This window comes from Adiantum capillus-veneris, chromosome 7, assembly GCF_014529385.1.
Source record: "Adiantum capillus-veneris isolate H3 chromosome 7, ASM1452938v2, whole genome shotgun sequence".
NCBI lineage: Eukaryota > Viridiplantae > Streptophyta > Polypodiopsida > Polypodiales > Pteridaceae > Adiantum > Adiantum capillus-veneris.
Genome location: NC_140937.1, coordinates 35,338,914 through 35,352,010, shown reverse-complemented (window position 1 = coordinate 35,352,010; position 13,097 = coordinate 35,338,914). Strand labels below are relative to the sequence as shown.

The 13,097-nt window shown below is 43.8% G+C and overlaps 1 protein-coding gene across 5 annotated transcripts in view; it reads right to left on the bottom strand.

The window, feature by feature from the left end:
* SPK1 (guanyl-nucleotide exchange factor) overlaps window positions 1-13,097 on the bottom strand; it is a 189,690-nt gene that overhangs the window by 19,507 nt on the left and 157,086 nt on the right. For all 5 annotated transcript variants that reach the window (XM_086515791.1, XM_086515793.1, XM_086515792.1 and 2 more), the window contains 2 exons: window positions 9,673-9,748; window positions 9,410-9,520 (listed from right to left, as the gene is read on the bottom strand). In XM_086515791.1, coding sequence (XP_086371917.1) covers window positions 9,410-9,520; window positions 9,673-9,748 — 187 coding nt within the window. The remainder of the gene's footprint in view (window positions 1-9,409; window positions 9,521-9,672; window positions 9,749-13,097) is intronic.

Here is a 13,097-nt window from a genome sequence, read left to right as displayed (position 1 = left end):
TGAATTCCATTCCTGATGTGCAGGGGAATACGGAAACAGAAATAGGGAAGCGTCAGCTCCTTATAAAGGCTGGGGATCCGTGAATAACTAGCGAGCGCTGATCCTCTACAACCCTGGATCGACGGATAACTTCATCTCACTTGAAACAGCAAAATGCTTGGGCCTCACACCAGCTCAGCTTGGAACTCCGGTCACTTTTAGATCGGCATTAGAGGGGTTGACTACCAATGCAACTCTCGTGCAAGGACAGCACAATCTTCGGTTTGGCGAGTACAAGGACCACGAATCATTCTTGATGGCACCCATCAAGAGATGTGATATCATCTTGGGTATGCCATGGCACTACCATATGCAACCGGTCCCAAACTATGTAGAAAAGACCCTTGCTTTTGAGCATGAGGGCAAGAATTTTTGTTGATGCAGGGGACTGATTATTCCTTAATGTAAGCGATATCTCCATTAAAAACGAAATAAAGAAGCGTGTTTCTGCTTACTTGATTTTCGCACAACAAAAAGATAAAGATAAAGATAAAACTAATGAGGGTTCGCTCTCTAGTTTGGAATTTAAACGTTTTCAATTAAAAAGGAAATAAAGAAGTGTGTTTCTACTTAGTTGATTTTCGCACAAGAAAAATATAAAATTAATGAGGGTTCGCTCTCTAGTTTGGAAATTAAACGTTTCCAATTTCTTGAAAACTATAAGATTGTTTCATGGATGCTCTGCCGGACAAGCTACCTCCAAAACGTCCAAAAGATCATCGCATTGATCTCGTACCGGGTAGCTCTCCCCCAAACCTACCCCCTTACAGGATTAGTCTTGCTCAGCAAGAGGAAATTTTGAAGCAAGTCAACGAGCTTCTAGAGAAAAAGGCTGGTGCGACCAAGTACTTCGCCTTACTGCTTTCGAGTCTTACTGGTGCATAAGAAAGATGACACGTTTCGAATGTGCATAGACCACCGATCTCTAAACAAGATCACTATCAAGAATCGCTTTCCGATTAGTCAGATTGATGATATTCTCGAAAAGTTGCAGGGTGCAAGCATCTATAGTCACATTGACTTATATAGCGGGTATCTTATACGTATAGCCCCTAAGGATGTCCATAAGATTGCCTTTCACACAACCTTTGGACTCTAATGAATTTTTGGTAATGCCTTTTGGCTTGACCAATGCTTCTGCCACATTCAATCCAATGATGGATCAAATTTTCAGCCCACACCGAGTTTTTACAGGAGTGTTCTTTGATGACATACTCGTCTTTTCAAAGACTGAGGAGGAACGTCAGACTCACTTAGACATAGTGTTTCAAGAATTGCGAAAGCAGGAGTTGTGAATGCAAGAAAAAGTCAGTTCTTTCTCACAAAGATACATTATCTCGGCCATGTAGTCTCACATAACCAAGTGAGTATGGATCCTGTAAAGATCCAGGTGGTACAAGATTGGCCAACCCCCAGTGATGTACGTATCTTTTTGGAATTGTGTTCCTATTATCGGAGGTTTATCCGAGGCTTTGCTCAAGTAGCAAGTCCACTCCATGACCTAACAAGAAAGAAGATCCCTTTCAAATAAGGAACGAGACAACAAGGTGCCTTTGATAGGCTAAAGTATCTATTAGCCATGGACCTATTTCAATAGTGCCAGACTTGTGGAAACCATTCGACGGTCACTGGGATGCTTTAGGTGATTGCATCAGGGCAGTACTTAATCAAGAAGCCCATGCAGTGGCTTATGAAAGTAGACGGATTAAGGATGCATAATTACATGCCTTGATCTACAAGAAGGAACTTATGGCTGTGATTCACGCCTTGTCTACCTGGAAGCATTATGTTCTAAGAGCGGATTTTGTGGTCAAAACTGATCATCAGAGTGTGCAGTATTTCCTTACGCAACGGAAATTATCTAAGAAGCAAATGAGATGGGCCAACTTTTTGTCCATGTTTCACTTCCAAATCCTTCATATAGCTAAGAGTAAGAATGTGGTTGCGGACGCATTGTCTAGACGGCCTAGGGTGAATGCAATTACTTCTGTATCAAGACTTGGAATCGCTTCTAGATTTGTATCCAAATGACCAAGACTTCTCCATTTGGAGCAAGTTACTGAACGGAGTGAATGAATATCCCTATTCCACTGAGGATGGTTACCTCTATCACCACCAAGCAATTTGCGTGGCGGAACCATTGAGGAAGAAAATCATGGAAGAAGCAGATGCTTCACCTTATGCGGGTCATCGGGGTATCCTCCCTACGACTTTAGCATTGGAAAGATATTTCTTTTGGCCAAGCCTTAAAGCAAAAATTGATCATATGTCAAAGAATGTTCGGTTTGCCAAAAGGTAAAGTCTAACAACCTCTTCACACTTCACAATTGTCCCCTAACACCATTGCATTTGAGAATGCTCATTTCGGAGCACCATTTCGCCAAGCAATGGGGTCCCCCTTGGACAAGCAGCATCTCAAGTTGCAATTGACTTTGGTGTCGAAAAACTGCCGTCGGGATACTTTCTAAGCAGAGAGTCTCAAAACGTTGGGTTGATATCACACGTTGAGCTTCCCTGCTTGCAGCGTTTCAATATGCTTTCCCTTCGCATAGCTCCACCGCCTGCAAGTCCTTTGAGCTTGCGTTTCAAGATGTTGAAAGAAGAACAGCTCCTAGAGGCCAGTTTGGCGGAGCGGGTTAAAACGCTACATACGATGCCTCGCTTGAGAGCTGTCCCAATCTGCTGATCTTGACAGCATCTCAAATAGTTGTGCCAATGGAGCCCTCCTTGCGTGCTTCCTTTCAAAACATAGTCGCTCGAGATGCCTTGTGCATTTCAAAATGCAACGCCAAATGGGTCATCAACTGCCGTTGCCAAAGCACCCAAAAACGCTAGTGTTTTAAGATGCTATTTGTCTGCGCGTACTGATGCATTTCTTTGCTCTTCTACTCACCGCGCTCTCCTTCACGATCCACGAGACAAGGGCTCTGATACCATGTCAAAGTCGACAATGCGTAAGTGAACAATGAGAAGGAGAAAATACGAGAGAGAGAGAGAGAGAGAGAGAGAGAGAGAGAGAGATGAAATGAAATGAAATGTTATATTAACGTCTTCAAAAGGCCAAGACCAAACTGTTACAAAATCGTGAATCTGATACCATGTCTGGGTACAAAAAAACTAGAGAGAGAGAGAGAGAGAGAGAGAGAGAGAGAGAGAGAGAGAGAGAGAGAGAGAGAGAGAGAGAGAGAGAGAGAAATGAAATGAAATGAAATGTTATATTAACGTCTTCAAAAGGCCAAAATGACCTATGAGACCAATCAGTTACAAAATAGTGAATCTAATACCATGTCTGGGTACAAAAGAACTAGAAGTGGAACAAAATACTACTACTACTACTACAATCTAAAACTACGTGGGTGTAGCAGCTGATACAATAGGTACCCGGTAAACTGGATGTAACAGTGTGTGAAACAAAGATGGAAGAAATGGTGAGGATCCATCCTCATCTGCACTCTGGATGTCGAGAGAGTATGGCTCGAATCTTCTGTTGTAGTCTCCGTCGATGCTGTGTAGCTCCTCTCCTCAGTCGCGGTCGTCTGTATCTCTGTAGCTCCAATGCTCGGTCGATGAGAGTGCCAGTAGTGGTCGAATGAGTGTGGGACGAGCTCTGCAGTGGTGGCTGCTCCTCTGGCTGTCCCATATCTAGTGAAAAGAAATCTGTAATGTGTCTCTGGGACTGCCTCTCTCTAGCTCTCCCCAGTAAAGTGTCTCTATACCTGTGTAACTCAAGTAGATATAGTCCAAGACATCTCTGATCCTCATAACTCATGACCCTAGATAGAGGACCAAAACCCTCTCTGAATAAGCAGTGGAAACGCCCCCGTATCTCATAGAACACTGTGCAATGACATATGTACTGCAACTCTGTCTCTGGCTCTCTCTGGCATAATCGGCATATCCTGCTGTCTGCTGGTATCCCTCTGAATCTACCAGTCTCAATCTCGAGCTGATGTGAGGATGTGCGTATCTGACCAATGGCACAACGCAAACCATGAGACATATGTGTGTCCATGTAGCTGGGTCGAATCACAAACCCATCTCCTGTGAGGTGGAGAAGATGCTCTCTATAGAAAGCCATCTTCGTGCTCAACTCCTGAGGCGGCTCTATCCATGTCCTCCTGGTGTCGAGCTGGATCAGGTCCTGACGAATGAGTCTAGTGATCTCCACCCGTGTAAGAGACAGCGAGGGTGCCTGAAGAGAATACTGGAAAGGGGGCAACCTGTCCATGGTGAAGCCATGCGTCTGAAACCATGAAGTCATCTGTGCATACCAGCATGAAGTGTCCCCCTGTAGAGCTAACTGTCTGGAAGACTCAAGGGCCAATCTAGCATATCTGTCTCTAGTAGTATCCCATAGGCTGTGCACAAAGGACACTGATCTGGTAAGCGCCTCAATCTCCATGGGGGGGGCAGCTAGCTCTGCTCGAATGATCGCGTGAGGTACGGAGGCCTTGGCTCTAATCAATCGGGAGATCATAGATACCAAGGGCCTCTCCATACGTCTCCAACCATCCTGGCCTACAGAAGGTCCCCATACCTGTACCCCATACATCATAGCTGAGGCTACTAAAGTATCAAAGAGCCATAACTTTGTCCGAGGTTCCTGGAACTGAACCTGCGAACACATCCTCTCCAAGCCTCCCAAGGCCGCATAAGCTCTGGTCAGTCTAGTCTTTGCTGCTCTCCCCAAAGAAAACCTCGGCCCAGTGAAGACTATCCCAAGGTAAGTGTATGCATCTCCACAATCTCTTGACCATACGTGAAGGTCGGTGCCGATCTCCTGATCCACTGCGGTGTGGTGTTAAACACCATGACCTTGGTTTTACCAAGGTTTACAGACAATCCACTATCCTCTGCAAAACTGTGTAATGCATCCAACTGTCGCTGCATACCCTCTGGTGAGTCAGAGATCAAGACAATATCATCAACATATAACAACAATGGGATCCACGTCCCTGCCAGCTGGGCACCTCTATCACCCTCTCTGTCAATGTAATCAGACACCTCATCAACATACATACCAAATAGAGTAGGAGACAATGGGCAACCAACCAACTGGGCAATGAATAAGTGATTAGACAATGGGGCTTGAGTGTTCCTTATATACTAGCCTTGGCAAATTTCCCTACCCAAAACTTTGACAAATAAGAAAAATAAAGACCAAAGCCAAAATAAATATTGGGATCACATTGGGCCATTCACTTGAGATGCTATAACAGATACGAGGGTGTTTATTAGCTCCAGATTCAAATTGCAAAACAAAGTCCATTAAGGGAAGGTTCAGAAGATTGGACACCAAAGATCGGTGGTGAGAAAAGCCCATCACTTTGATGGATCTTCAAAGAGGTTGGATTTACATCTTTACACTCCCAAATTTCAAGCTCCTTAGTCCATATAGGACTTTCTTGGCTTGATTATTTGGTTCAGAATCAACCTGCTCCGCTGGAAGTGAATGATCAACAGCCTTTACTCTTGGATTCCCCAAAAAAATATGCTGGAGGCCCTCAAAGGTTACGGGCAGTATCCCTAAAATTGGCTTTTTACATTTGATCACACCCCTGCAAGTTACTTCAACTCTTTAATTAAAAAGTGCCAGTAGTTTGTATGTGGGTGCCAAACTTGGTAACTTGAGGAGTAGTACCAGCTAGATAGCCATTATTTCTTGTTTGAGATGACGGTATGTTGATAGTAACCAATAGTAGCCATGGCACTCACAGGCAAACATACAAAGGATTGCAGATGGAAGTCCTTTTTGAGTCATCAAAAGTAAAGCAAAGAATATGATTCATGCCCCAATATCCATCATATACCCCTTGCCGATTATGAACCACCAAAATGGGAGGGCAGACCACTAACAAGCTAGGACGACCAGTGGGTGGTTTTGATTAACAAGACACTTACAACAATGAGGTCTTATTCCCTTATTCAAGTCTACTGTTAGCTTGAGTATCTCAGGTAATCAATTAACAACCTTTAGAGCATACTGGCTGTCCTTCACATAAACAGAATTGCGGAATAATGAACCTTACATAGTGTACGCAAAACCTCTCATCATTAATGTCCTCTTAGAGAGACTATTTTCATGATATGCACTCTGAAAAACCCATAGCCTGGCAATGCCAGGAATCTTTTATAAGATGGGTAGACTTTAGAATTTCCGATATGAGATTGCTACAGTGTACAGCTAGTTCGAGGAAAAGCTTGTGGGACCTTCCAGAAAGTGTTACCAGATAGTTGCCTCACATCTATAGAGTTCTATGGCCTTTCACTAGAACCAAGTATGGATCTCTTATATGATGTTTATGTAGGAATATGTAGCAAACATTGCATTTCGTATACAGGTTGGGCCATGTGTGTAACAAACTTGGGCACCCCAAGTCTAGAATCTGTTGCGACACAAGAGAGAATTACTTAAAATACTTCACAACTTTAAAATCACAATTCACTTTGGTCGACACGGCCAAGCATAGTTCCATGCCAAGAGTGATTAGCCCCAAAGACTGGCGCCCCTTTCGGTATTTCTTTTATATTAATCTTTGAGCAAAGTACAACTCCCGCAGGGTCCTCTGCTCTCACACTCTGCGTCCATATGCCTAAGAAGTGAGGCCCTTAGGGCTCTTTTATTCTTACAAGGGATGCCCAAAACCAGAGCCCCAAAAACAATAACTCAAAAGCAAATTGCCCCAAAAGTTACTGATCCTCAAAAACCGGCAAAAAGCAGCCAGTGAAAATTATGGAAATCCGTAAAGCCCTACCATGTCAGCATGTCAACGCAAAACGCGGGCTTCCGTAAAGTGTGCCACATCAGCCTGCCGTACGTTCTTGCCACGTCATTGCCTCTGCCACCTTAGTAGCAGTAAACGCAAATGGGAGGAGTCCGTACCATCAGCCAATCGGAGTGTGTGTGTCTGTCCGAGTGACTCTGCCACATCACCGGTTTGTGACATACCCCCCTCTTGAAAGAATTGTAATCGCCCTCGATTACGCCTGCAAAACAAACAAAGGCCATAAATTGTCTTGGTAGACACTGACTGTTAGTACCGACGCACTTACACGACACATCTAGTACTTGTACAAAACGACAGTCACATCACAGGACATGACAAATCACAGAAAAATTCATTCCAAATCTCAGACCATGACTGCAAGCAACGTATTTAGTAATGACATCTAGATCCATTCCGGACCTCACTCATGTCGGATTAACTAATCCCATATTGCGAACAGGTCTATACAGATTTTTCGACTCAAGCACTGTCATGTGCGAGAATTTGTCGCCTCAAGCACTGTAGTGTGCGAGAATCATTTCCAAGGATCCCAGTCCATCACTAAGTTCATACTGAACAGAGTGGTCCAATCATTCAGTTCCAGCTGTGTGGCCATCTCATCTTGAACACAGTGTTTCAATCATCTAGTCATCTCATCCGTCAAGAAGTCTAGATACACTTAGATCCTTGTGTACCCATCTCATCCCGCAAGAACTCTTGATGTGCTCACCACAACATCTAGTCACTGCCGAACTCTTGATGCGTTCACCACAGCATCTAGTCATCTCATTCATATGGAAATCTTGACGCACTAGAATCATTTAACATACGTCATCATTCATTCATTCAAATCCACCATTCTTATCTCGAATCGAAAGGATATCCGATTCATTCCTGAGCCTCCGTTGCTCTCGATGTCACCATCTCATCCTTGATTTCACCTACAAAACAGGCAAGGAGATGACTCACCTCGTTGCAAAAGAGTGGATGTCTAGCTCCATGCTGCCCAATCCATACAGATGCGAGTTCCTCGCTCCTATTTCCGGTTATCTGTCACAAACAACCAGATTGTCAGTACATCAATATCCCTTTCAGTATCCTTTCCAATATCTGGTTCATCTTCTGGTCAAAAGTTTTGTTCCAGCTCTTTCTCCAAGTAAAGCTTCCGCTTTTTTGCACTCGTCTATCCTTTCAGCTTTCCACCTCGTCCTGAGAGGAGGCTCAATGGCCTCACGCCATCTCGAGTGAATCTCACCAATCGGATGATTCTTCAGGTGTTTTTGCAAATCTCGGGTTTCTTGGTACTTTATCAATCTTTTCATACCCATTACAACCTGTAGTGGACGCTTGTATTCTGCTCTGACAAACTTTACCAAAAAAAAAAAAAAAACCCAAATCTTCAATCTTTTCTTCAGTTCTCGCACCGGATTTCAACTTTTCTTTGCCTTCCCGTTGAGAGGTGTTATCTCCATCGGATTCTTCACGATAACCCATGTGTAATCTGCGATTCTTGATGGCTTTATGCCTTGTAAGACAGAGTGATGCAAACGGGAGCGCATCTGAGACGCGATGAAGTAAGGATGGGAGTGGCTAATAAGTCCGGGGTCGAGAGACAGATTCTTCAATAACAATTTCCAAAATTGTGCCCAAGTGATCTATCTGCTCTTTAGTAGGACCGGTATGCTTTGAGAAAAGCACACGCCTGATGCTCTGATACCACTGTAACAAACTTGAGCACCCGAAGTCTAGAATCTGTCGCAACACGAGAGAGAATCACTTGGAATACTTCACAACTTTAAAATCACAGTTCAATTTGGTCGACACGGCCTGGCCTAGTTCCGTGCCCAGAGAGGTTGGCCCCAAAGACTGGCACCCCTTTCTGTATTTCTTTTATATTAATCTTTGAACAAAGTACAGCTCCACTCCCGCAGAGTCCTCCGCTCTCAAACTCTACGTCCAGATGCCCTGAGAAGTGAGGCCCTTAGGGCTCTTTTATTCTTACAAGGGATGCTTAAAAGCAGAGCCCCAAAAACAATAACTCAAAAGCAAATTGCCCCAAAAGCAACTGATCCTCAAAAACTGGCAAAAAGCAGCCAGCACAAATTACGGAAATCCGTATAGCCCTGCCACGTCAACATGTCAGCGCAAAACTCGGGCTTCCGTACAATGTGCCACCAGTTTGTGACAATGTGCACTCGAAGATGTTGGTGTGATTGTCTTTAGACTAATGCGCTTCTTTGAGTGTGTTATCCCGAAAAAAAAAAAGCCAGGAAAAAGGGATACTGATGGTGCCAAGTTACAGATTCCTTCATTGCTGTCAGATTTTCCATAATCACAATCATAATACCACAATGAACATTTCACAAAAGACTATCCAGTTTTAGCCTAGACAATCACCTAAGCATGCATGGCAGTCCCTGTCCTCCGTGTATGCCTCACAGCACAGTTTGAAGACATTAAGCATAAGCGAAAACCAACCAATTTCACAAAAGGCAGATCCCAAGCCTCTGACACCAAATCAAAAAATAGGTGTCATGAAACAAAGTAGCTACAAGGTCTATGACAAGAGAGTATAAATGGGAGTTAATAGACAAGGTACTTACCAAGCCTATAAGGGGAAAATACAGTTGTGCAATGTACAATTTGTCCTCCACTTTCTGATACCGAGAATCAAAGTCATGCTTGCACATGAGGACCACTAATATTCGAGATGCCTTCACTCGTCCACAGTGGATGCATTATCAGTAGCAAGACATAAGAATAAAAGAGAGATTGATTAGGGAACTCAGAAATACTACTAGAAGTATGAAAAAGTACAGAACACTAGACATCCTTTGTCTCAAGATTCAGGTTATGACTTACATACCTTCACTCGCTGGACAATATCATCATGATCCCAGGTCATAAAGAGTTCCTGAACAAGAACTGATGATAAATAATTCCTGCCATCATATCAAAGAATTTCAATGGAGAGCAACATAAGATTCCAAAAACATCATACAAACTGCCAACAGCAAAAGTTCTAGCATTGCTTTTCCCAAATGGAGCACGTGCTAAAAGATAGCTTAGTACTTACCCACACATACATACATACAAACGCACCCACTTACTTTCCTTTGGTGAAGCTAGATTTGCATTATTACAATACTGTACAAAAAATGGGTGGAGCCATGCAAAAGGCTAGAAAAAGTCATGAAAGGCATCAAGCTGCTGGAGTGAAATGTCTCCCAAGTGGAAACAATCCCAAAGCGACTGAAGCAGCTAAGTACCGAAGTATGGGTGGTGCAAAATGAAGTTTGCTTTTTTTTTTTTCTCTTGTTTTTGGAGTTCTCCATGGTCAATAGGTGTTGTGCCCTAGTGGGTGGTTGAGGGCTCTCTCCTCAAGGGAGCCTTGTCCTGCTTAGTTGAAAATTTGAATGCAAGCTTCCTCGCAAGAGGAATATGCATACAAATAACCTCCCTTTAAAAGAGCACTTGGGTCAGATTGTGGATGTTTTGAATAGTTTGGGATCTCTTAATCTTCCCATGTTTCATCGAGTGGTTGCTAGAGACTACTTTCGATACTTGAAGAGTTCTCTACATCAATCACTTTAATTCAATTTGACCTAGATGACGTCCCCATTTGGAATTATGAGGTCTACCTTGAGTGCTGTTAAGCTTTTTAACTTCCATGGTGAAGTAATCTTCTTCATGGGTTTTCCTCACTTTGGGGTTTCCCATCAAAAGAAAAAAACATTTTTATTATTAGAACTGTGTGGGGGTGTGTGTGTGTGTGCACGCACACACGCACGTGCATGTGCTGAGATTGTTCCTCCACACATCATAGTTCACCATTTGGGTTATCCGCTCGCTTGGAATGCACCGGCTACGCACAAAATGGATTGGGTTCTCCAACGTCTGTATTTCAAGTTAAGTTATTGGAAATTGTCCACTTGGCCACTACATGTGCGTCTCAGGATTGTCCAGTGCATTCTCATGGCTTATGTGCAGTTTTACTTACCTTTGTTATCTTGGTCTCGGTTGCGCTTGCAATCCCTCATGACTAGTATTTTTGAGCATTTTTGGCGCACCTCGCCTCACATGAAGGGTCTCCGGCTGTTGTCTATGGACAAGTTGTGTTCTCCCAAGCGCCTTGGAGGGCTGAATATTTTGGATTTGCGAAGTCATGTTCTGGCTCGAAAAGCTACGCTATTGCCAGTCTTGGTGGAACAGCAACCACCTTGGACACTCATGGTATCACATTTTGTGCCCATATTGTCACACCATCCTTTGGTCATTGACAGCCAATATATTGGGAGCCCATTTTTGAGAAGCTTGAAAGCAACATTCCTGGCTGTCCTTTTACTTTGTCTCTCATTGTTGATTGGAAGGTTATCACCTCACAGTTAAAATGGCATGGTCGTCAATCCTCTCCTGGCGACTCCCTTCGATTGGAGAGCCTGCCTTGGAGCAAGGCTTTCTCTTTGACATTGATCCAACAGTCTCCTCGTCAAGCATATTTTCTTTCTCAAACAGGAAATATGCAAGGTACATCAGGTGGTGGACAACACAGGTCATGTTCTTTCGTTCCCTAGTGCAGCGTCTCGGTTTCGATTGGGACTCCACTATGCTCCTCTTTGCGGGAGATTCGAAGGATGCTCCCGCTACTCTGACTGAAAGCTTGCTGATACTAGCCTGGAATGCATTTCAGCCAGCAATGTTTATGCCCTCTTGCAATCTGATGCATGGATTGTGCAGCATGGTAATCAGTTGTGGTCTCTCTCCAAGTCATCTTTATGGTGGAAACGAACATTGTCAAGCATTTGGTAGAGTCATCTCCCTCTAAAGGAACGTATTTTCTTATGGCGTTGCTTGATGGGAGCTCTGCCTGTTCGCAACATATTGGATGCACGGCATATTGTGCCTTCTCGTTGTGTCCGAAGTCATGAAGCTGAGAGACTGTGCCACACTTATTGTGGGGATGTTGCTACTCCAGATCCTAGTGTCGGATGCTCTTCGGCTCTGTTTTCCTTCCGGCACTTTTCGCAGACGATTTTGGCTTTTTGAGATGCTTCAATCCCTCTAGTCTCAGTTTGTGGTCCTTTTTGGTTGGGTCACATTTTGGGCTTTGTGGGTCATTTGTCACCATCACAACCTCTTCATTTTAAAGGCACTCACATTGACCCATTTCCCTAATTCAAATTGACGCTTGCTCAAGCGCTACATTTTGCCTACGATGCTGGGGACATTACTCTTGATGCCTCTAGAATTTACTTTGATTGCTTTTAGTTTTCGGAGCCTCGGGATGCTCCGCCTTTTGTATCTCTGCCTCTTTGTGGGTTTTCCTTGCTTTAAGGTTTCCCACTTGTAAATTATATCAACAAGATTTACAAACAAAAGTGTGTGTGTGTGTGTGTGTGTGTGTGTGTGTGTGTGTGTGTGTGTGTGTAGCTAAAGTGTGTATTCAGCAAAATGATAAGCGGAACCTTGCTAAGTGGCAGACACGTGCACGTCAACAGGTCTTTATGGATAAAGGGTGTGCTTCAAAGAAATTTTTTAAGCATTTGCATCATTCGAGAGTCTCACAGTCGATTAAGCCGGTTATGCTTCCCTCGGGTGTTTGGACTTCTTCAAAGAGGGAACTTGCTAAGGCTATGGTCTCACATTACCGTATGGTGTTTGCTGCTCCATCTCAGCCCGTCTTCAGCAGCTTGTCGAGCGCGTGAATTGTTGCTTTCTTATGTTCGTCCCATCTTGTCCTCGTTGGAGGCACACTGCCTTGAGGACCCTTTCTCTGTCGCTGAATTGCATGGTGCCTTGCTTGCATTGGGTCGGTGGAGATCTCTTGGTTGGAACGGACTTACTGGGGAATTTTTCCTCTCGTTTTGGGATGCTCTTAAGCAACCCCTCATCTTTCTGATAAATGCCGCATGGGAAAAACAAGATCTACCAATTTCATGGAAAGAGGGCTTGCTTAAGTTGTTGCCCAAGCAAGCGCTTTGCGAGCAGTTCTCTCATTGGCGGCCCATAACTCTGATGCCGGTGATATACAAGTTTTTGGCAAAAATGTTGGTCCATCGCATCAAGGACTATTTGTTTACAGGACTTCATCAGTCTCAATATGGTTTTATTCCTCATCGTCAAATCATGGATAATTTGGCCAATCTTATGATTGGTATGGAATATGCTAAGTATACGCAACAAGATGTGCTGGTCATGCAAGTTGATATTGAAAAGGCTTTTGACACGGTGCACTAGGATTTCATTGCTGCCACAATGAGAAGCCTAGGGTTTGGTCCTAAGTTGGCCAAT